The sequence below is a fragment of the Asterias rubens genome, chromosome 7 (assembly GCF_902459465.1).
Source record: "Asterias rubens chromosome 7, eAstRub1.3, whole genome shotgun sequence".
Classification (NCBI taxonomy): domain Eukaryota; kingdom Metazoa; phylum Echinodermata; class Asteroidea; order Forcipulatida; family Asteriidae; genus Asterias; species Asterias rubens.
The window spans coordinates 17544990-17569315 of record NC_047068.1 but is presented as its reverse complement, the minus strand read 5'-3'; the positions used below and the strand labels follow the sequence as shown (position 1 = coordinate 17569315).

The 24326-nt window shown below is 38.0% G+C and overlaps 2 protein-coding genes and 1 long non-coding RNA gene across 4 annotated transcripts in view; all 3 read left to right on the top strand.

The window, feature by feature from the left end:
- Nucleotides 1-370: 370 nt before the first annotated feature.
- Nucleotides 371-5001, top strand: LOC117292703 (serine/arginine-rich splicing factor 2-like). Of its 2 annotated transcripts, XR_004519313.1 has the most exons (3): nucleotides 371-891; nucleotides 1858-2279; nucleotides 4430-5001. XR_004519313.1 is itself a non-coding variant. In XM_033774843.1 (2 exons), the coding sequence occupies exons 1-2, from the start codon at nucleotides 494-496 to the stop codon at nucleotides 2204-2206; spliced, it is 747 nt and encodes a 248-aa protein (XP_033630734.1). In that variant the 5' UTR covers nucleotides 371-493; the 3' UTR covers nucleotides 2207-2635. The 2 variants fall into 2 exon arrangements, 1 of the variants encoding a protein (XP_033630734.1); XM_033774843.1 differs by lacking the exon at nucleotides 4430-5001 and having other exon boundaries at nucleotides 1858-2635.
- Nucleotides 5002-5028: 27 nt separating this feature from the next.
- On the top strand, nucleotides 5029-7146 carry LOC117292101. The gene is made up of 2 exons (XR_004519253.1): nucleotides 5029-6071; nucleotides 6676-7146. It is a non-coding gene; the product is annotated as an uncharacterized LOC117292101 (long non-coding RNA).
- A 784-nt stretch (nucleotides 7147-7930) lies between these two features.
- LOC117293029 (multidrug resistance-associated protein 1-like) overlaps nucleotides 7931-24326 on the top strand; it is a 43515-nt gene continuing 27119 nt past the window's right edge. Inside the window, 7 exon segments of the mRNA XM_033775236.1 lie at nucleotides 7931-8121; nucleotides 13841-14014; nucleotides 20294-20422; nucleotides 21237-21374; nucleotides 22366-22488; nucleotides 23079-23140; nucleotides 23900-24016. Coding sequence (XP_033631127.1) covers nucleotides 8065-8121; nucleotides 13841-14014; nucleotides 20294-20422; nucleotides 21237-21374; nucleotides 22366-22488; nucleotides 23079-23140; nucleotides 23900-24016 — 800 coding nt within the window. The 5' untranslated portion in view covers nucleotides 7931-8064.

The following is a 24326-nucleotide window of genomic DNA, read 5'->3' as shown; positions in this document are numbered from 1 at the left end:
ACATTCTGAACATTGTTTTCTGTTTATTTGGGTTTTACCTTTAAAAGCATGTTTCTAAACAGTTTGCCCTTGCTACCGCACCCTCTTTGCCTGGGCTGCCCCGCCCATCTCAATACTTCGTTCCCGCCAATTTTCTTTGATACATCGTCAGCAGGTAACAGCCGTCGGTAATCACTTTCGTTGAATGAGAATTTTAGTTAGTACCCCTAATCTCTTGCTCTTGTTTGGTATAGAACAACCTACACGGAAGTCTGGGTGTTTACTCAAGGTTAACGCTAATGGGTTTTTCGCTGATACCCGGCGCAACACAATGCTTTTTATCGATGCTTGCACGAGTGTTACCAGTTTTACGAAATGCGAAGCCAGCGCCATTTTGAAGCGTGCAGAGCGTGCAAGAAGACAAAACCGGAGGAGGAAGTAAAACTCTTCTGCCATTATTTCGAGTTTCCTTTGAATTTTAAGCATTTTGGAGGACTGAGGTATTTGATAGAAGATGTCGTACAGCGGAGGGCCTCCAGAGATTGAGGGCATGACATCCCTGAAGGTAGATAATCTCACATATCGCACGAAAGTCGAAGACCTCCGTAAAGTTTTTTCCAACTACGGAGATGTAGGCGACGTGTATATTCCACGTGATCGCTACACAAAAGAGAGCAGGGGTTTTGCGTTTGTTCGATACTACGACAAACGCGATGCTGAGGATGCGATGGATTGCATGGACGGAGCTGCGCTTGATGGGAGAGATTTGAGGGTTCAGATGGCCCGGTATGGTCGCCCGAGTACGGACTACAAACGGCCCCAGCGAAGCCGCTACGGAGGAGGGGATCGATACAATGACCGGGGCGGCGGAGGAGGACGCTACGGTGGCGGTGGTGGACGCCGTGGAGGAAGGTAAAACAAAAAAATTCAAAAAGACTATGGACAGTCAGAGCATGGAGGTAGAATTAGAGGTCAGAGAGAGAGAGAGTCCCTGGATTCCCTCTATTTTACTTTTGAATTTGACCTGAGAATGTGCCAGGATATTCTTGCGAAAAAGGAGGAAGATATAAAATTAACTGTTTAATAAACCTAGGAAGTTAGTTAGGAAGAAATTCCTGGCACAAAAAACATAACTTTATTTTTTACATTTGTTATGTCTTTTTTATGATTTTCTGAAGTAAATTGTTATCTAATACACCAATCAATTACAATGTTTTCATGAGCTACTCCTTCTTGTAAATGAGTGAAAAAAGAGGTGACAGGAAGTAGGATGCAGAAAAATGTTAAACTTAAGTTAAAATCCTGTATTTTGCTTTTTTTTGTTAATCATGACATGAAAAAGTATTGTTTCTTTAGACCCTACCTTGTTTTGTTTCCGTGGTCCAATGAGATTTTTGTTTTGGTAACAAAATGAGTGGAAAGTGGCATATAACAATTTCAAACACCAAATTCGCTTGCCTGTTTTTTCACTTTTTTCTATTTATTTGATGACCGAACGAATTAGAAATCATGAGGTAGATATGCAAAGAAAAAAGTGAAATACTGTCTGTACTTTTGTGTGGGAACGTAGGAATAAAAGCAGTCTGTTTCCCTTTTTCCCTCACAGTTCCTTTGACAACATTGTGCACAATCAACAATCGTGCATGTCAACCCAGTGGTGCAGTTTTCCTTTAGAGCGATTTTTCGTACATATCATATAGGCCTAGGCCTTTTGTGATTTTTCTTGAGGCAACAAACTGTCACTGACATTTGTTGGAGAAACTGGATGGATGAAATTTGTAACTATTGCATGATCTTTGCAATGTGCCTCGCTATTTACCACAGTGGGCAATGTTGAGTGTACTGAAACTGTTTGTTTTGTGATAACTTCTTGTACAGGTCCCGATCACGATCCTTTTCACCTCGCCGCTCTCCAAGACGATCATCACCCCCACGCCGTCGAAGACGAAGGACGCCATCACGCTCAAGGAGCCGCTCCCACAGCCATAGTCGGCGATCCCACAGCCACAGCCGCCGATCACACAGCCACAGTCGCCGATCCCACAGTCATGGTCGTCGCTCCCACAGCCATCGCTCCCACAGCCCTGTGAGACGATCTCGTTCACCCATCAAGCGAAGCCTAAGCAGAAGTCGTTCTCGGTCAGGATCCAAGTCACCGAGACAGAGGATTCACTCCCACTCCCACTCACGCTCTCGCTCCCCCTCTGGATCCATCAAAGGAGAATAGAAACCATCGAGTGGATAAAGTCACACGAGGGCCTCCTTTCTGCATCATCTTGAGCATTGATGCCGACTCAAAGGTCAAAATGATAGATTGTTTTCTTTTTAATTTCCATTGCATGTTAATTCACAAAATAATCACGAAGGACTATTTGTTATTGTTTTTTATTTTTTATTGTTAAGTATAGAAAAAAAATATCAAAAATAGAACTGCTTTTACACTTGTTTTGTATACACAGAATTGGATTGTGATATGTTTCTGTAAAGAACACTGTTCACAGAAAACAACTGGATAGTAAATGTGGCATTTTTAATCATGTTTTTTGAGTACGCTGAATCAAGTACCACCGCAGGTTCAGCAGATATTAATATGAAAGTCAGTCACTTATATCACTTTTGTTTTGTATTTTTAATTTGCAATTCACCTGTGCTTTATTATCTACATGTATTCTGTTTACATTTGAAATCTACTTTGAAATCTACTTTTGAGGTTAGAATTGGTTTTAAGCAAATGCACTGACTGGATCAACGCTAACTAGACACTATCTTAAGAATGAATTAAACAGGTTACAAGACTGCGGAATTTCAATTTATTTCATGATTTTTGTACAGACATTAGGGCGTAATATTCTCTCTTTTTTTGTGTCATTACAATGTTTTTTAAACGCTTAAAAAGGACTTGGCAAATAACTACTATTTTGTTATTTTTTAGATTTACACGTATCCCTTGTACAGCATGTGTTTTGCTTAGAATTTCTTTAAAAAAAACTTCATTCCAGCGGTAAAGGTTTTCTCCAAGTTAGTTTTATAACTTTACTGTACCATATGCCTGAATCTGCAAATATGACTTTGGCAAGTACATTGATACTCGATGAGAAATACTTCTGTAGCTACTCGTATAAAGTCAGTGTTTGTAATTGGGCTAAATTTTTTAAAGGATTTGTGTAATTTTGTGTGTATATCAAGTAGATCAACAAATTTCACATTTATGCCACTGTAGTTGCTCAAAGCGTATGACATTTGAAAACTCCAATTTTATAACAAATATCGAGCACAGAAGATTTACGCTGTTTGAAAATGAGTTACCAGCCGAAAATACTTTACAAAATTAGATTGTTGGCAGCTGAACCCCTACTTATAATTGTTCAAGAATTAGTGCTTTATGTAATTACTCCCAATATACAAACAGGTGACTACATGTAAGCAACTACATGTACATGTATAATTAACTTAAAACTTACAGGGGCTGTGTCATCGTGAGCAAAACAGGCCTGTGTCTGCACATGAGCCCAGGTCGGACTCCTCCGTTGCAGACAACGCGACAGAGTCCAGGGTATAAAGGTCCCAAACAATTGCGAAAAAAGTTTAAACTGTTTTTAAAAATATTTCTACCTAACTCGGGAATCTGAACTTTTACTCACAAGTTCCTTGTAGTTGGTACTCCAAGCCCGCATTATTTAAAATTGTTGAATTTTCTGCTTTGATGTTAATATTTTGTGAAAAGAAAATTGAAACTGGCATTTTCCATTCCCACAACGTGTACTAACTTACTTCCGTGTAAACACTTTCTTGCACTGATCACTGGCGGTCTACTATTTGCAGCCAAATCGCCGTCATCCAACCACTAAGCCGATGAATAATAGTCAGCGAGCAATTTACACCTACCCAGTTGGCGGCGAATAGCGGCAAGATAATGCACTGTACTCACAGTGGGCTTTTGGGCTCACACTATCAATTGGTACATGATGATCACATCGCCAGTGCAGAACTTCGACATATTTTCAGAAATAATTTCTTCCATGGATATATTTGTTAGCTGTGAACTCGTTGAGAATATAGTGAGTGACACTATGAATATATGAACGGAATTTCAGCTGACGTCCTACCTGGGCTAATACTCACCCAGTTTACTGCACGCGCACATGTTTTTCATCGGGAGGAAGGGCATGTGTGTGCAGTTGCTTAGTTAGAGTTCATAATTCAATGTGCAGCCACACGCCTGCTTCGATTATGATGACAAAGCCAATTTAAGTACAAGCCAGAGTAGTTTGACAAGTCTGTAAACTTTTTCCCAAATTAAGTAACAAAACTCTTTCCCACATTGTTTATTACACTGTAGAGTATTGAATTTAATGGTTGTGTTTTCTTGTGTGTTGTTTTCCCAATTAAAAAGCCAAGTGTTTCTGTATATTCTAACATGCCATTTCCTCTGTTGTTTTCTTGCTAATAGGAAGCAGTTACCTGATAAGGCAGTAATGCAGTTAATAATAAAGTCATGCAGTGTATCGCCATCAGGCAGTGCAGTAAGGCAGAGTTGCTGGTCGATTACTGTAGCCGAGATAGCGGTCTCTTAGCAGTTTAAGGTGCCCGCATTGGCAGTGTTAGCTGTTGCAGGAATGGCGATATGCTGATTAAATTATCCTGTAGCGAGCTGAGATTAGCGAGCTGAGATTAGTCTTGGTGTTGGCGGGGGAGTGGAAGGCTTGGTAGAGGTCTTCAGCTGTGCCTCTTGGTACTCACCTGAAGACGTCTTGCGGATGACGTGGTGGTGAGAGGGGCTGCCAAGGTGTTTCCTGTACTGAAACACCTGGTTTTAAGCCAAGCTGTGATGGGGGTTCATGGAGGATGCAGTCTCAGTCTGTACTCTATAGTTGGTTTGGAGGGTGGTTGGTGTGCTGAGAATACATGTAGGTGTTGGGTGAGCAGTGCTGTTCAGAAATGGTGGGTGCATTCAATGATTAGAGAGATGAGTTTTTCAGTTTTTCTGGTCTAGAGACTGAGCAAGAAAAAGAACCCCCCCCCAAAAAAAACCCCCCCCCCCCCAAAAAAAAAAAATAAAAATAAAAAAAAAAAAACTTGTGTACATGTAAGTATGTGCTATCACTGGTGCTGGTGATAACCCCCCAAAAACATGCAGAAGAAAGATGCATAACCCCCCAAAAACATGCAGAAGAAAGATGCATCTACAAATGCTTTGATTTTGAAGATGATAGTACTGTTCTTGGCAATATTTCCTACAGGGCAAACAAAAGTGTGCAAAAAAATTGTCCCTTAAAATTCTCTTTTTATTACAAACTGAAATCTTTACATAAGAACTTCTGCAAAGTTCCAGACAAAACCGAAGAGTTGTAGTTTTCTCAAAGTTTGACAATCCCAAGTCAACGATTTAACTTGCAGTTTTGTCAAATTTGAGAATTCTTGGTTCTTAATCTGTGCATGTAAGTGGATTATTTTTAGTTCTGTCGTACATGTTTTAGTGTTTGTGTTTGTTCATCTTGTATTGTTTGTTTGCTTTAGGCAAGTTTTTTTTCTTCTTTTTTTTCTGGAGTGTTGTGTGGGGTTTTGCTTGTACGTAGGTAAATTGCTTTTATTCTTCCTCTGTTCGAGGAATGTTATCATGTGCCTGCGGTTTGTCAAGATGTTTCCCCATTCCAGGAACCTATTATCTATTATTCCTAAAATCCTGGGTGTCCAAATTGTTCACTTGAATTACATTTACAGGGAGTCCAAATTTAAAACAGATAGCCCAAAAGACACACAGACACCCCTCTGGCTATCACTTTGCACAAAGAGGAAATTTAAAATTCAAGTTGAATTTTTTCATACGATCTTGTCCCTGCCTTTAAAAAAAATCTTCAACCGCCAACAAATTATCATCAACTGTGTTTAGGATATCCAATACTAGAATCAATATGTTTTTTTCTAGGCTCTTTTCAAGGTTTTACCGAGCGCCTCGCGAAATTACGACACCTGTTCTTTTGGGCCTTGTTCTTTCCTGAAACCGACTCAACTCCTGGGGAGTATGCAGCACCGGCAGCCAATTAGTGCACATGTTGATAATGATTCACATCAACACATCTACACCCTCGCAGGTACCTGGATGATAAGCAATTCTTATTAAAATCACTGGACACCCTTGGTAATTGTCAAAGACCAGTATTCTCCCTTGGTGTATCTCAACATGCATAAAATAACAACCTGTGAAAACTTGAGCTTAATAGGTTGTCGAAGTTGCGGGAGAATGATGAAAGAAAAAACACCGTGGTGCACAAGTTGTGTGCTTTCAGATGCCTGAATTCGAGGCCTCAGCTGAGGTCTCTAATTCAATTTTAATACTTTAGTGAGAAATTATTTCTTTCTCAAAAACAACAGTTATTACCAGTAGTGTCCACTTGAGGTGTCTTTTCCAAAAACACAGAGTGTTATGATCGGGATTTGAACCCACAACTCTAATGACTTGGTCACCGTGGCCCAAATTCATGGCTCTGCCACCACAGGCAAAGAGTCTGCGTATTTTTAATGGATTAGCACAGAACTTTTGCTTGTCCACTTGCATACTGCTTGTTACTAGGCATTCTGCGCTTACACAGCTATTGTAGAAACTTTCGGGGGGGGGGGGGGGCAACCCTCTGGGTACATGTACGTCACTGTGCATTATGTATCGACATGCCTTCGTTAATTAATTTTTGTCAACAGCCTTTCAGTGGACTCTTCCGGTGTGAATAATCTGCCAAAATGAAATAAGTAAGTATAAGGCGAAGGAGTGGACTACAAAGACTCGTAGGTTTATTTGTTTTTACAAATACTGGATGAAACGAAGCATCAGTCTTGAAAGACAGGTCTTTTTATTTTGAACAAAACCTCTTGCTGCTTTGGCTAATTACTCTGGGAATTTACTGTTTCTGACAATACAAAAATTCACTGTATGACTTGTTCTTACTTTACTTGACTTGTGAATAAACTACATGTACATGTATATACACATACAAAATGTTAATATTGGACATCTTTGTTTTCATCAAGTTACAGTACGTACATAAATGGACCAAAAACAATACATGTACAATGGAAAGCTTAAAAGTCAAATGGCTGGATAAATGCCTAAAAAACATGATTTGTCAAGTGTTTTTTAAAGAGTTATGGTGCAATAAAAGAAGACAACAGAAATGTTCTGTGTCAAAGATTGTATTTATTTTGAGTGATTAAGACCGCCTTGTTTCAGGAACTTGTGTAACAAAGACTTTAACGAGTGAGGGAGGTGTCAGTTTCTGGAATACTTTAAGTATAGGGTAGTGGGGGACAATAAAGGCATTATTAAGGTAGAGTCTTTAAATATAGAGGGGAGAGGGTTTGCAATTGTGCTCAAAGATACGAGAGGCTTATGATTTCATTGCAACGCCCCCCATGTCCCCTCAGTTCAATGTACATTGTAAGGTGGGTGTTATGCAACTATTTTTCGGGTGCGGGGATTGGAGTGGGTAACGTAATTGAACCCTCTTCCACTGTAAACTATCTTTGAAGGCAGCTGAAGGGTGATTTTGTGTTGCCTCTCAAAACAATTAAAGCATTAGCATAAATATGGAGGGGGGAGGGTGCGCAATTCTGTTCAAAGATTGGGCCATCTCGCCCCCTTTCCCTGGATACATTTTTTGTAACGCGAAGCAAGGGGGATAGCTTGGTCATTTCAAGGGCCCCCCCCCCCCCCCCCCTCTCCAAGAAGGTTGGTGCTATATAACCATCTTTCGGGTGTTGGGAGAGGACAAATTGCCCCCCCCCCTTTCTTGGCTGCCTCATTCAAAATACAAAGTTCCACTTTCTGAAAAAATAATGGTCGACATAAAATGCGCCCTCTTGCTCGCAAAAAAATAAGACTTACTCACGTTAAAAGAGGGCGCTCACGTTGTTTACGGTAATTCCACGCCCACTGAATGGCACGTGCACTGTGCATATCATGCGGACATGTGCAGTGCGCGGCAGACTTGGTTTCTATAGTTTGTGTGCTTCTTGTCAAAATACATGTAAGTCACAAGTCGGCATTGCAGAAGTCACTAACGACTGGCTGGCAGGTGGCAACATAGTTAGACGATGGAGGATAAACCAGTGCTTGACTGGAATGACTTCTGTGGTGGCTCACTGTTTTGGGTAAGTATTTACATTTGGTTTTTGCCGACTTTGTCTTTCTTCTGAAAACAATTGAATTATAAACTGTATGATTTGGTCCGAGGTCAACTCGACCTGAAGTAAACTTTCACTGCGTGTTAGTCCTCCAAGAGCTCCATATGGTCGGTGGCTGGCATTTTGCCTCTAACAATACATGTACTTCCAAGGAAGAATTGGAAATGTATACATTACATGTGTACTGAGGATAACAAGTAATTGTAGTTAAAATTTACAATGTTGGTATGGTTGGGGGATTATTGAAATGAATAGAATAGAACTTGGTTTTTGGAATTAATAATAATGTTATACTTTAATTAATAAAATTAGTATTAAACTTTTAAAGAATACACCCGTCTATCATACCATAGAGTAAGGACAGACCTCTGTCCTTACTCTATGATCATACCAAAGCAAAGTTTCTTTTAATTGAATAGTTTTGTCTGTGTCCTGCCACTCTTTTTTATCAAAAGGTATATCTCATTTGAGTAAATTATTTTATTTCATAACAAATAAAAAAGTGGTGGCAGGATTCAGAAATTTTTTCCTTTGTTTTCTCTGTCCTTACTTTATGGTTTTTGTCACTGTCTGTTTTTCACAGGCCCACATATGTGTACATATTATTGGCTTTGAACATGTTAAAAGCACTGGACACTTTGATAAATGCTCAAAATAATTGTTAGAATAAAAACTATAGGTCCAAACATTGTGAGAAACAGCCCTCTGAAGAAAGATAATAATTTCTCACTAAAATATTTGAACTAATTTCGAGACCTCAGCTGAGATCTTGAATTTAAGGCATCTGAAAGCAACTTGTGCGACTTATAAAGGTATTTTTCCTTCCACTATTATCTCCCAATTTTGACGACCAAATGAGTCAAAATTTTCAAAGGTTTGTTATTTTATGCATACTACGTGTAGAGATGCACCAAGTGCCAAGTGAAAATACTGGTCTTTGACATTAAATAAAGTACATCAACTTGCAAGAATTGGTCACTGGGTGACAGTAAGCGACTTCAACCACCAGGGCCCAATTTCATAGAGCTGCTTAAGCAAAAAATGTTGCTTAATAAGCAAAAAAATCCTTGCTTAGTACAATCAGATTACCGGAAAAGACTCCACTCAATTGTTATGCTAAGTAAACGACAGCTAAATACCAGTCATAAGCAATGTATACGGCATGACATTTTTGCCAGTAACATATGTAAAATAAGCGAGCTATTTTCGTGCTTAAGCATTATTTTTGCTTATAAAAGCAGCTCTATGAAATTGGCCCCAGCCCATGCCCATGCAGCGAACACCTTAGCATGGCACATGCAGGTAGCACAGGTACATATAGGCATATGATAGGTACAGCAGTTGAGTTGAATTTAACACAACCTTGAAATCCATCCAAATTCTCCATAGGTTAAACCAAGCAGACAGTGACCGAACAAATTTAATTCTACAAATTAGAAAAATTGCCTATTGCCTTTGTTGCCTCTGGAAGCAGAAGACCTGGGAACATCAGAGCAATAAAAGGACCACGCCTTTTGCTTGATCCATAATCACATGGCCACAACCCTGCCAAAGCATTCACTGTAAATTACAAATCCAGGAGTTGATAATTATGTAAAACAGAAGGCCAAGGATGAAAATGTTGAGTTGTTACAAAGTCAATGTTCAATATTGGAAGTTGACCAAGCCATAAACTTTCAATAAAAAACACTACTACTCTTACAAGTGTTAGGCCAATACACTTGTTCAGTTGTGCGTTTATTGGCCCAAGGCTAAAATTAGTCGGAGGACTTTGGCCAGCCAGCACTCTACAACTTTATTTCAAGTAACACATAAACAACAAGCAATTTTTTATATTTTTTTAATGATTTGTTCTTGCCCTATTTTAGAAATGAACATTTCTGCTTCCCTACTGGCATTAATTTTGCTGTAGTGTTGGATATGTGTAATCAAATATATTTATTAAAACAAGTTCAATGAATTTAAACAAAATTAAAAGACTCATACAATTTCTTTTTTAATAAACAGAATTGAATTTTTAACCAATTAGACTGAAAGTCAACATTTGAACAAGACCACTGGACTTGTCTAGTCTTGAGTTTACTGACCCAATGTTAGAATCACTGGCCTCTGGCTTGTCATCCAGTGTAAGTTTTTAGCCATATTTTTCAAGAAGAGATTGTTGCAGTACATGGCAGCTTTCCTGCAAACTAAATAAGCTCAACTTCTGCATACTTCAAGGCTTCAAATCTTTACTTATTATTAAATGTACATCGCCACTCACCAGGCCAGTGGTCTTACTCTGAACGTTTAGCCTTGAGGAAAACTCTAAAACTGTTTTATTCCCTTGTTGAGAGTGCTTCTGTTTTTTTGTTATTTATTTTTTTAGGGGGGGGGGTGGTTGCAAAAAAACTGGCCTTGTGTAAACAATAGTATTATGCAGCAGGACTAACTGTACAGTACAAACACACCATGCAATGAAGCTGTGCTAAGTCTATAAACTTCATCTTTGACCCAGCGAAAACATGAACCCTCAGCCTGTCCCTTGGTTATTATTACTGTGTGAACTTGAGTCGCTGACTCTCATGGGTCAATTGGTGCACAATGCTTGATTGAAAACCTCTGTTTATACAATAGTCCTTCTTGCGTTACAAGTCAAAGGTAAACTGACCAGATTGCCTAAAGATAGCATGTTTGGCAGATGCCTAGTTTAAAAAAAATATTATGGAATTTGTTGAGCTTGTTATTGCTGTGTGAACTCTACTCTGACTTTCAGATACAGTCTATGTATAGATGAAGTGCTGTTTATGTTTATAGTAACCAGTCTTGTATTGAATTAAAGGAACACGTTGCCTTTGATCGGACGAGTTTGTCTATAACAAGCGTTTGTAACCGTTTTTATAAAATGCATATGGTTGGAAAGATGTTTTAAAAGTCGAATACAATGATCCACACAAGTTTGCTTCGAAATTGCGTGGTTTTCCTTTTACTGTGCGAACTAACACGGTCGGCCATAAATGGCCGACCGTGTTAGTCGACGAGGTAAAAGGAAAACCGTGCAATTTTGAGGCATGTTTCTGTGGATCATTGTATTCTACTTTTACAACATCTTTCTAACCATATGCATTTTATAAAAATGGTTTCAAACACTTCAAAGACCAACTCGACCGATCCAAGGCATTGTGTTCCTTTAATATTTCAATGTTGGGTCAACAAAGACAAATTTAGTAGAACTGTGACCACGGATTAACGGCTGACGCTTTACCAACTGAGCCATCCAGCCCAAATGTTTGTTGTCTCCCTGTATTATATACTTTTTGGATACTTTTGTTTGGTTTTGTCAGTCGGAAGCCATAGGCCTCCCTAAAAAAGGTGATCACTGTAACAGTAAATGGAAATCAAAGAAATGGGTCACTGTGCCAGAGCGTCATCACTTTCACAATAAAATATGCTACTACCCTCAAATCTAACACCATGATAATTCTTTTTGTAAAGTTACAAGGTTTTTTATCAATGGTGAAGGCTTCCTCCATGGTTGTTGGGCCTCAGGACCTGCTACTTGGCACACATGAATCTAGCTGTTAGGGCCCAGTCAGTGTAGCCAACGTACGAAAAAAAAAAAAATATTGAATCAAATGGCCTCTATACACTTAAGAACAAAGTACCTCAAATGAACTGGTTAGTTAGATCAAAGGTCTCCAATACCAGTAGTTTTTATGTTTTTTTCTGGCTTAGACAAACAACTTCGTATTTTATAATAATCACTGGAATGAAATTGACGACTTTTGCCAGCTGGGTATTTCTTTTGACGTTTCATAATATTAGTAACATTGCAAATACAAACTGAATTTCGATTTTCAGTTGATTTCTTTTAACCCACCCACCCACAATTTTTTTTATTTGTTTTACATTGACTTTTCTGAATGACACCTTACAACAAAAATTGCCTTACCCTGTGTACTACTGCCATGGTAAATGCAGTCTGCTATCCACAACTTAATCAATTATGGTTTACCATCCAGTCTCAACATGGCCCTTTCTCTATGATCTCATATCCCTTGTTGTACAAACAGACGAGGCAAACATGTCAACAAACGATTCTTTCCATCATTTATTGTGAAAACAATCTCTCAAGTTGAACTCCAACCTCATTCATCTTGCTTATATCACCTTCTCACCCTAGCCTTCAGTCACATGATAAATAGAGAGGCAGTGAGTGTTGACATCTAGCATATTCTGTACTTATATAGCAATAAAGGGCCATCAAAAGTTTATAACAGTTTCGCGACCATAAAAAGCAGGGAGGAGTAGACTCGCACAGGCTGAACTCAATCATAAGATGTCAGAGATTGGTTACCCTAAGACACTAAATAACTTGAGGAGACTTCTGGTCAAGTCACGTGGCTGATACTTCACGGAGGCAACGAAGGCAACTGCCTCCAATTACCCCCCATTGTCTTGGTGCCCTTGAAATGTTAAAGTATTTCCTATAAGGGTGCCCTTTACAAATGAGAAAATGCATTGGTGCCCCTTGCTCTTATTCAAAAACAAAGCATACATGCATGACAGGTCTGAAGTTGTCAATGTTTGACGAGATGATAGCACTCGGACTCTCGCAACACTTGTGATGTTCTCGCGAGACTGCTTAAAACCACAAAGTCATGTTTTCCTATTCCTATGCAGAAATTAACCTTCCCATAATGCCTACTATAATAAATATTATTATTATTGGTTTATTAAAACACATTCAAACATCGCAGCTACAAGCTGAATTGAGTTTAAAATACAGAGATTCATAAAAAATAGAAATGTTAAAAACATTATAATGTTATAATGACTTAGGAATGACAAAAAAAACAATCAAACTTTTTGTTTTCTTTTAACACAGTTTGCCCTTTCTTTATTAACTTTCCTTTCAATCCTTCATTTGAGACTAATGTGGCAGAAGTGACCACAAAATGATTATGATGATGCTTTGAAAAACAGATGCAAAACAGAACAAAGAGAGATCAACAATTTCAACTTAGAGCATCCACAATGTGTACAAAGAGAATACAATATTTATAGTTTGCCCAGTTTGTAGGACACTTCTAAATTCCAGCAACCATTGATGACCCAGACAACCTCTCTCATTGCACCAGCTGCACTTGCCAATAAAACACCATTAAAAAAATGTATTTTGTTGGGGAGTTAGCTGTTGCAATATGTAACTGCTTACCAATCAAAAGGACTTGTTATGAGTTGGTCAAAGGCCTTGCGCATCAACCCTAGCAGAGTTTTTCCTCAAAGGCTAAATGGAAACACAATACACATACATGTACATGTACGTTAGCGTAAGAGAAGCAGTCAGGTGGAAATGCAGTGAAAACAAACACAAAATCAGAATTCAGGTTTTTGGCAGCCGAACAACATGAAAAAGACCCCTGTATCAAAAAGATTCCATGGGTTGATATGGCACTTGCTATTGTACCCTGCAGGCATGTGAGATTTCCTGTTTTAAGCTGATTTCCTCTTTTTGGGTTTCGATTTTCCTCTCTTTTTCTTCACTTTACAAAAGTATACGCTACAAATATTATCTTTCTACTTTTTTCTTGCCTGGTTTTCTCTTTTCCTCTTCTAATGGATAGTTACTCACATGCCTGACTATTAATCTTCACTCGAAGTGTCACACAATTCAGTTTTTCTTTCTCTTTTTTAACTTTTGTAGGATCCGACTCTATTGAATTCCAGCAGTCCCGACCTGACCCCCTGCTTCCAGGAAACGGTGCTGTCATGGCTTCCACTACTCTACCTCTGGCTGGCTCTGCCTTTCTATCTCTACTACATGAGAGCGCACGACAAAGGATGCATTCAGGTGTCCCTGCTCCACAGAGTCAAAATGGTAAACAGCCCCAAATGCTACAAGCCTATTTTATCCCCCCTGCTGGCACATTCATTTGATTTTTCAGTAAGCTATGCATTAGATGCACTTCACAGTGGCAGTTTTGGTAATTATTAAAAATAATTGCTAGCATTCAATCTTACTTGGTAACAAGCAATGGAGAGCTGTTGATAGTATAAAACATTGTAAGCATTGGCTCCCTCTGATAAAAAGGTAGTTTTGGAGAAAGAGATAGTTTGTCACACAAATAATATTAAAAGACTACAAGCCTGAGCCCTTTTTTTACGCAACTGAAAGCACACGAATTTGTGTTACAATATTTTTTTTCTTCATTATTCTCAATGACCAATTGAGTCAATGTTTTTACAGATTTGTTATTTTACGCATCTAGTTTAGGATACACCAAATGGTCGGGGATACTGGTCTTTCACAATTACCATCATGACCAAAGTTTTTAGTGCCTTTAAGGGTGTGGGGTTTTTTCTTTGATTATTTTCTTGCAAACTTCAATGACCAATTGAGCCCAAACAAATTTTCACTGGTTTGTTGCATATGTTGTGATTCACCGAGTTCGGAGAACTGGGCCTGGGGGCTTACAGAACGTTTATCGTGCCTTATCACTTTCCTTTGAACAACCTTTTTTGTAGAAAGGGATTTATTGTTGGTAACTTGACACGCAGAACATGCATTCATGCTTGAGTAAGTGTTCAACTCTGATATTTTAACTTGGTGTTACCATACACTGATGTTTGTAGCACTGTACGTGTACATGTATACTCGGGACTTTCCCGAGTTCTGTGAAAATCACAGGCAATATTACTCAGGTGGGATTTGAACCCACAACCGTTGCAACTCTTGAGCAGTGTCTTACTGATGACATATTTCCACTTTAACTGCTAGTTGATGTTATTAGTGTTGTCATTTAGATTTCAAAAAAGACTGAATCCAAACTTTAATGACTATTTTTTTTACATTGATGTGGGTCCTTTTGGTAGGTAAGCAGTTCGCATCAGCTTATCAATAATCATTACAAAAAGATTTAAAAAACATAATATGTTGGGAGCGTTTCAAAATTACAGAATGGCAGGCACACTGTATCTAGTTGATTTTGTTAATTAGTGGTCATATGTATCCGTCTTTTGAACACTAACACTGAAGAGTTTCATTGACCTTTGATATTTAAGCAACTCCCATATCTTGCTTGATTGTTCCTGTAGTTTGCCACAATTTCCCACTGAATTGTAGGTGTATGCCTTTGGGAATATTCTTTTGTGCCTAGAATGTGCCAGAATGTTTCTCCCTTAAAAGTTATAAATCACATCGATTATTTGGCAAATGTTTTCAAAAGATTATAAATACAATTGATTAAAATTCAATATCTAAGAAGAAGAAGAAATAAGCTAATATTGACAAAATTAACTTTTTGCAATTGGCAACAACTATCTTGCAAGAAAATAACTGCAACGTTTGTGTTAACACCTTTTAATTTTTAATTAATTTTTTTTTTTTTAAACACACAACCCATTCCTGCCGAGCATGGTCAAATACAATTAAGCGTAATCAAAAATGAGAAGACTGGGCTTTGACAATTACGAATAGTGTCCACTGTCTTTAATAATCATTAGAGATTTATATTGTACAATTTCCAAAAAATTATCAACCGCACATTACATCAAGAACATAATAAAAAATGTGTCACGTTGAACATGACCAATTTGATCACTAAACTAAATGGTGCATGACAGGGTTAAAGAAGCAAAAAAGCCCCAGAAATATATGCTTGGGCAACGCTACACTCTGATGAAGCTGTGAACTACATGTATGTACATGTATAGCCTACCAATAAATTGTGCACAGGCTCATTGTTAAAGGGTCTGCAGACACCGATACATTGGGTTTTCGTAACCTTTCAAATTTTCAATTCTATGTAAATGTAGATTACAATAAAACTAACCCCCTCATGAAAATTTCATTTAATATAAAATATTCAATTTGGGGGAGATAAAAAGTGTTTTTTGCATAACTGCATTATTTCAAAAATGAAAATGTAAAAAAAAAAAAAAAAGCATTATATAGTACCCAAAGCTGCTGTACTTCTTTCCAAGTAAATTTGTATTGACAATGATTTTCTGAGTCAGACTCTTTAAAATACTGAGCCCCTCATCTGAAGGCTGCCTGATGACATCAGTGTATATGAGACATGGTATCAGTTGATGGAAAATATCTCATAGTCTTTTGGGCAGGTCCCTTGGAACCCCACAGTCATATTTGACTCGGGTAAAATTGTAATTCGGTTAATTGTGTCAGAGTTATCTAGAGACATACACACAATGGTTACTCCCTGTCCACCCAACTCAATTTTGTCTTTATTAATTACAATCTGGTACTTTTTGGAGCCATCAAAAGTATCATGAAAAGGTTGAGAGCTCCAGCTATGTTTTCCAATGATGCGTATCTGATCTTTATTACCATCCAGTTCTAAAAGTAACAAGAAAACAATGACATGGGTCTGTAGGCAAGTTATTTTATGTTTTGGGTTCGAATCCTGCTCAGAAGAGCTGTGCCTCTAAACAAGACACAGGACAACTGCTTAAAGTTCTTGTGATTGATTTACATTAGCTTGGTGAGCTACATTGTACTCAAGGGAACGATTATGGCCAGCAATTTTGCATAGCAAAAAAATAGCAATTTGCTCTGCTATACAAGGGAAATCTTTCACTATTCTCCCAAGAGATGAGATGGTTTTAAGGAATTAAACATGGATTAGATGGAAAATTGCATCAGGATAAACCATTCAATTTTATTCTACCATGTACACCGATGTGTGTTAGCACTCATGATACTCAGTACTTTCCCGAGCTCTGTGAACGAAATTGCAGGCCTATTACTTAGGTGGGATTCTAACCCAAGACCTTTGCAATCTAGAGCAGTATCTCACCAACACAAGAATTGTCCAATGAACATTATAATCAGCGGATTTGTTTAGTATTATCATTCTGTGAAATTATAGTTTTAAAGGAGTTTTATTTATATGTTTTCAATTTGTGAATTTAAAGTGATTTTTTATCACTCCGTGATTTATAGAAATTCAAATTATGTCTTTAAAATGTGTGTACAACTACTGTATTCATTCTAAACGGAATACATATGCTGAGAAAATTGCAGCATTTCAAGAAGGGTTTTGGTTTTATTTTTGAAATTTCTAATCAATATAATGAGTAAAATGTCATGAAATTACAGCGCACATGCTTAAATATTTGTGTGACTTGTTTTACTCATTTCTCAAAAACTGCATCATTATCTTCAAATGGTGTGAGTTTAATGTAACTCTGTAGACATTGTGTTTAGTGTCGTACAGAAGTACCCAGACCCTTTAAAGCAATACTAACTTACCAACAGTGCAGAGGTTCTTATTTTGTATGTTTAATGCCATCATCATCAACTTATCATACTGGTACATGTTGGTTGAGCTATGGAGTGTATAGTCAAATCTTGTAGGGTACGACTGAAATGATTTTCCAAGTGATGGAATGCTCGGTCCTTTCTGCTTTGTTAGGGGCAGGGACAGATTGTTGCAAGGTGGCGTAGTGTGACTGGGCTCCGTCCCTAGTGAGGGTGAAACAAACATACATGTTCAACATTAAAGGCAGTGGACACTATTGGTCATTACTCAAAATAATTATTAGCATAAAAACTTACTTGGTGACGAGTAATGGGGAGAGGTTGATGGTATAAAACATTGTGAGAAACGGCTCCCTCTGAAGTGCCATAGTTTTCGAGAAAGAAGTAATTTTCCACGAATTTGATTTCAAGACCTCAAGGTTAGAACTTGAGGTCTCGAAATCAACCATCTAAACGCACACAACTTCGTGTGACAAGGGTGTTTTTTTCTTTCATTATTATCTCACAAGTTCGATGACCGATTGAGCTCAAATTTTCACAGGGTTGTTATTATATGCATATGTTGAGATATACTAACTGTGAAGGCTAGTCTTTGACAATTACCAATAGTGTCCACTGCCTTTAAAATATTGGAGGTTCAAGTCCCGCTCCAGTAAATTTTCTTTGATCAACCTTAAGTTGTTTCAAACTATAGGGGTCCAGTCAGATTCCCTTGTGGTTTATTACTGGATATTGTTCTGATACAAAATCTTTGGAAGTTTTTTTATGTCGAAAAGCGCATAAGGTTTGTGAAAATCTGAGCAGGGAGAAAAAGCACAAAATAAGCAAAAAAAGTGTAACAAACAAAATGGATGTATAAAAAAAAACCAAGTCACTTGCCCAACAAGGCTTGTGGTTTATAACTTTGTATCATAAAAGTCACATTCCCTTAAGGTTTATCACTCGCTGCCGCTGCCCAGGCTGTATCATAAATTTGGGTGTGATTCCTGTACTGCTGTAACTGGCCACACGGCAGCTAATGGTTGAATGGCCTTAGGGTGGCACCACCTCAAGACAATGACAAATAGGGAGACAGCCAACATAGGGTTATGTAGATACAGCATCAGCACAGTAGGTTGTTGGTTGAAGCCGCACTCCTGAACATTTATCTTCGTTCAAACCCCAAATCATTTAAGATTTTTCCCATTCAGTTTCCCTTGTGGCTTATAGATTGAATAAAAACAGAAGGAGAGACAAATATAATGATCATAGTCAAAATAAAACAAAGGATTGAGTTTAATTAGTATCATGTGTAATCCACCTGTCAAAAAGACCTTGTAAAACGCAGATGCAAGTACATGTAACTGTAAGTGTGCTCTTTTTAATTAAAAGAAAGTTTCAAACCACTCTTAGGGGTAACTTGATGTTGACCCGACTTTGTTGCCTCTTCTGTAAGGAGATATTAAAGGAAAGAAAGCATTGATTTTTTTTTTAAATAGTTGTTAAAATCATCAATCAAAACAAAATTGCAAAAATACCACCAGTTGAGCCCAAACTGTCACAGATTTGGGTTTGTTATGCATACGTTGGGAAACACCAAGTGCTTATGGTCTTTGACAATTTATTTATTTATTCGTTCAGGTTTTAAAAGCATCCAAAACACACACTCGGCAACATTAACAAGAAATGTATGATTTAAAAACATTAGGAAAATAATTAGAGACATATCATAAAGCAAAGAGAAGCCTACATGTAGGGATTGCCCAAAAGCATACCAAATTACTACCAAAGGAGCATTCCCTTTACATGTAGGTATATAAATAAGACAAAAAACAAGCAGTCAAAAAGAGGGACATTTGATTACCAAAGTGTCCAGTGCCTTTAAGGCAAATGTGATAAATGTCCTATTACAATCTTACATGTATATAGTGCATGTTCATAATGAAAGATTTTTCTCCATTTGAAATTGGTCTTGCACAAAAATCTTTGGTCTGGTTAATGTTTTGTAGATTTTCCTAAACAAAATGTGAACCCTGCAAAAAAGCTGTCGTACCATTGATGCAGTCTTTTTTCTTCCAACTTTCTGGATGACCATCCTCACCAAATGTTACTTCAGGTGGTTGTTAGGGTTGTTAAAGGGAACGCATACCTTTGGTTTTTGGAACCTGTTGATCGTTTCTAACCTCTATAAATGTAGGTGTATATGTACAATAAAACTAACATGTGAACATTTCATTTCAAAAGGTGGTTGTGTTTTTGAGATATCACTGAAAATCTGGAGTGATTTAGTCCACGCAGGAATAGTAATTAATAATTGGAATAACACAATATCTTTGGGGCTTCTTTTTATTATTACCACAATACTTTGAAGTGGAATGATTCTCAAAATGTTTTTAAAAAACATTTTAACTTTTTGAAAAGCTACTTTACTTCTAACCATCTTTGTATGTTTTAAGATTGTATATTGTAAAATTTTTATGTACAAAAATGTAAAAATTGTTGCCATTAATTTTAGGAGTCGTTATCAAACGTAAACAAATTTCCTTTAAGCCATGTGGGTTTATGAGCAATCCATTATTCCATTATTGTCCTGGGGTGGATTTCACAAAGAGTTAGGACTAGTCTTATCTCGAGTTAGGACCAGTTACTCGTCCTAACTGAGGACTATCCATGCAATTTGTATATCTCCTAGGACTAGTCCTAAGTTATGTAGGACTAGAGGATTGATGACCTGCGTAAATTATTTTAAGTGACGAAAACCCAAGTACACAAAAGCTAAGCCTTCATGTCCTTGAGTGTAACAAACCATATTTACAATTGTAAACTTTTGTTGTTGTGAACATGCCACTTTGATGTGACTGATACGCTCTGTTTCTTTTCTATTTATCCTACCTACAGCTACTCGGTGCGCTATTGATTATTGTCCCCCTGGTTGATGTTAGCTTCACTGTAGCCCAGGTTTTCATACAGAAACAGCAGAGTGCTCCAGTATACTTAGTAACACCGGCTCTTATTTCATTAACCATGGTATGTCAGGCACAGTGTTGTAGCCAGGGTGGGCGTTGCTGGTGGGCCTGCCCAGAGGTTGATTTCACAAAGAGTTAAGATTGATCTTAACTGTGTATCAATCTTAAATATTGCTTAGCAAAGTTTGATGTCACAATACAAATCACTATGGCAAACAACTCATCTTAAGTTAAGATAAATCTTTATGTAGGCCTTTTTGTGTAATCAACCCCAGCACTCACAATGTTAGCCCAGCACTCTGAGCAAAATACATTGTGCAACCAAGCACAGATTTCCCCTAGAGTGAATCAAAAATAATGTCCACTCTGCATTGATCTGAGACACAGCTAATGTGTCAAATGTCACAGAGAAAGATCACAGTCAAAAACCAATTCAACTTCAATTCAATTAGGTTTATTATTGCCAAACTCCATCAAAACTGCCCTAATCATGGACACCTTCAAATGTTTTTTATGGGGGGTCTGGGGATAAAGAATATAATTTGTTTTTACTCTTACACCGATGTGTATTAGGTACTGCACTTTCCCAAACACTGTACACAAAATTCCACAGGCAAATCACTCAGGTGGGATTCGAACCCACGATTTTTGCAATGTTAGACCAGGGCGCTAGCCAGGTGGCCTGAGGCACTTTGAATCCTATGTATTTGTACAGTTTGATTTACAACAAACATTCAAATGTTTTGACCATCACATCGTAAAACGTAAAATCTTGAAAAATTTAGTAACATCGTTTTACCAAAGTAGGACTGTGAGGGTTAGGGCCTCCAAGTATTATTAATTAAGTTATTATGAATACTTTTTGTTTCCTCTAGATCTTAGTGTTCTTTCTGATCCACACTGAGCGGATTAAAGGGATCCACTCATCGGGCGTTCTCTTTGTCTTCTGGTTCTTGTTTGTGATTTGTGGCATCGTAGAATTCCGCTCTAAAATCATCTTTGCTGTTGAAGAGGTACGCGTCTATACAGTGTTGTTGATAAACTTTTCTTTTTCAGTTGAACAAAGACAAATTTACTAGAGTAGGACTTAAAGGATGTTACATTTGCATCTGGGATAAAAAATATTATTTGGTTTTACCCTGACACCGAGATGTGAGCACTGAATACCAAGTACTGTACCAAGTTCTGAGAAAAACAAATCCCAGGCATATTACTTGGGTGGGATGTCAACCAACGACCTTTGCCAATCTAGAGCAGATGTCTTATTAACTAGACACCAAAATTGCCCAGTAGCTCAAGACAGTTTGATTATTGTAGGACTTGAACCAACAACCTAGAGATTACTGGGCAAGCACTCCACCAACTGAGCTATCTAGCCCTAATGTTGGCGATCTACCAACTAGTCAAGATCTTTGTTTAAAGGTGCCAGTCAGAACCCATACAACCCTTCACTGCCGTGTAGCCATGGTTCACACCCAAGTTTACCTGGGAAGAGGCAGCCAGGGGATCATCATTACCAGATATGACTTTTTGTTTCAATTATCAAGTTGTAAACCAAACAGGAAACTGACTGGGTTAATTAAAGAAAATTTAATCCCAGTTATGACACTTTTGTCCTTGAGCAGGATACTTCACTATAATTGCCTCTCTTCAACCAGAGATATAAATGGGTACCTGCGAGGGTAGAGGTTGATGTTGTGTCTGAAAAAGCCTTTGAAGCAATACAGCAGCTCAGGGCTGTACCCTCCCCAGGGAGCTGAGAAAGATTACAGGAATGGTATTGGCCCAATGACCAGGGCACTAGTGTAAAGCTTGTTGATATGTTATTTTGGTGCTTTACCAACTGAGCTATCCAGCCATATGTTTTCTTTCCTCTCATTCCACTTATAATATCATCTTGGTTTTACCATAAAGATAATTATCCCTGTTTTATAAATTTTATTTCGCCGTTTCTGAAAGCAATTGACTGATTTCAATGTCTGGTATTTCTTTGAATATTTTCAGGCAGATTTGGACATGTTCCGCTTTGTGACATTTTACGTCTTCTATGCGCTGTTGTTAGCGCAGCTTGTGTGTTCAGCGATTGCAGAAAAAATGCCACTCTACTCGCCGGTAAAAGCAGAAACGGTAAGAATTTCTGTCAACTTTCCTAGTGAGCAGTTACCACCAGTGGTTGAGCCAAACCTTTTTTTTTTGGGGGGGGGGGGAGGGGGTGGGGGTCAAGCGGGGGCAAAGAGATCTATAATTATCCTATAACTTATTTGGGACTTTTTGTCTATCTTGTTTTGGGAGGTAAATGTGGGGGCAATGTTGTGGGGGTTGTGTTACTTGTGTCCTTGAGCAAGATACTTTACCAGAATTGTTTGTCCTTTTGATGAGGCCTTTGTTCATACGTCCTGTGTACAGACCACAGATCACTTATCGTTGAAGAGTAGGGGTTAACCTTTAGTTTCTCGTTCACTTCATTGATCAAGTTCACTTATGAGGCATCCTTTCTTTCAGTACCAGAACTGAACATGAATAATAATACAAATTTGATTACACCAGCTTGAAGACAATGTTGCTGTGTTGCATGGTACTGGGCAGGTTTTTACCCAGCAATTTGTGAAAATCCTGGTACCCTTTTGTCATACATTGAAAAATGCTGTATTGGTGTTTGCCAGCTCTTTTGTAAGTGCTTGACTCAAGTTTGTCCTGTTTTCTTACATCGTTGACAGAATCCATGCCCGGAAGCTTCAGCATCATTCTTGTCTAGATTAACTTTCTGGTGGTTTACAAGGTAAGAGACTCGAATGCAATCATGATAATTAAACTGCATAAACAAGAATTGCAGTGAAAAAGTCTTAGAAAATGTTGAAAGCTCTTGACCCTCATTATGTTTTTGCAACAACATGCAGTAAAAAGTTTCTGCGACACATACTTTAAAAAAATTGAAGAAAAATTATCAGATATCGCCTTACAATACCAGACAATCACGTCAAGGTAAGTGCTATACATGTACTTGGCACATTGCCACCTGGGCCCAATTTCATAGAGCTGCTTTGATAAGCACAAAATTTTGCTTAAGCAAAAAAATCCTTGCTTAGTAAAATCAGATTACCGGCCAAGAATCCACTCAATTGTTATTCTAAGTAAACACCAACAAAATACTAGTCACAAGCAATGTATATGGCATGAAATTTTGGCCAGTAACGTGTGTAAAATAAGCGAGCTATTTTTGTGCTTAAGCAAATTTTTTGCTTAAGCAGCTCTATGAAATTGGCCGCTCCTCCGCTGGGGCTGAAACAGAGTTACCCGCTTCAAAGTCATTCTGCTGGAAGAGCAGAATGCACTACCTTCCCAATTTGCTTCAAAGCAATTATGGTTAAGTGCCTTAATACTCAAGAGCACAAGTGTCATGACCAGGATTTGAACCCACACTTTACTGCTGAAAACACCAGAGATTGGTTTCGGAGAGCTAGAGCTTGAAACTCGCTGTTAGTAGGAGGGTTAATCATGTTAAAATGATGATAACGTTGCCGTTTGGTTTCCATGACAGTATGGTTATTCTTGGTTACAAGAAATCCCTGACAACCAAAGACCTGTGGGCTCTGAGAGATCGAGACAAAGCTTCAACAGTCATGCCTAAATTCATGAAGCACTGGGACAAAGAAAGGTCAGTAATACTTGTAATAATTATGGACCATGTCAAAATTAGTTCAGGAAAGCCAGCTAATAAGTGCTGCCAAGGACAAGATGTTTTACCAGCCGTTAATCTAATTCATTTGAAATTGTGTCGAGGGAATATCAGTTCCTACCTTCAGCTCTCCTGAGTTATTTTCACCTTTTATGTTTTCTTCTTGTATGCCCTTACCAATAGTTTTTAGCCTAAAGGGAAAGGTATAAATTTGGTAATCACTCTTAAAATTAATGGCAGTAAAACACTTTTGGTTTGTAATCTACATCAACGTTCAATAGTACAAAGC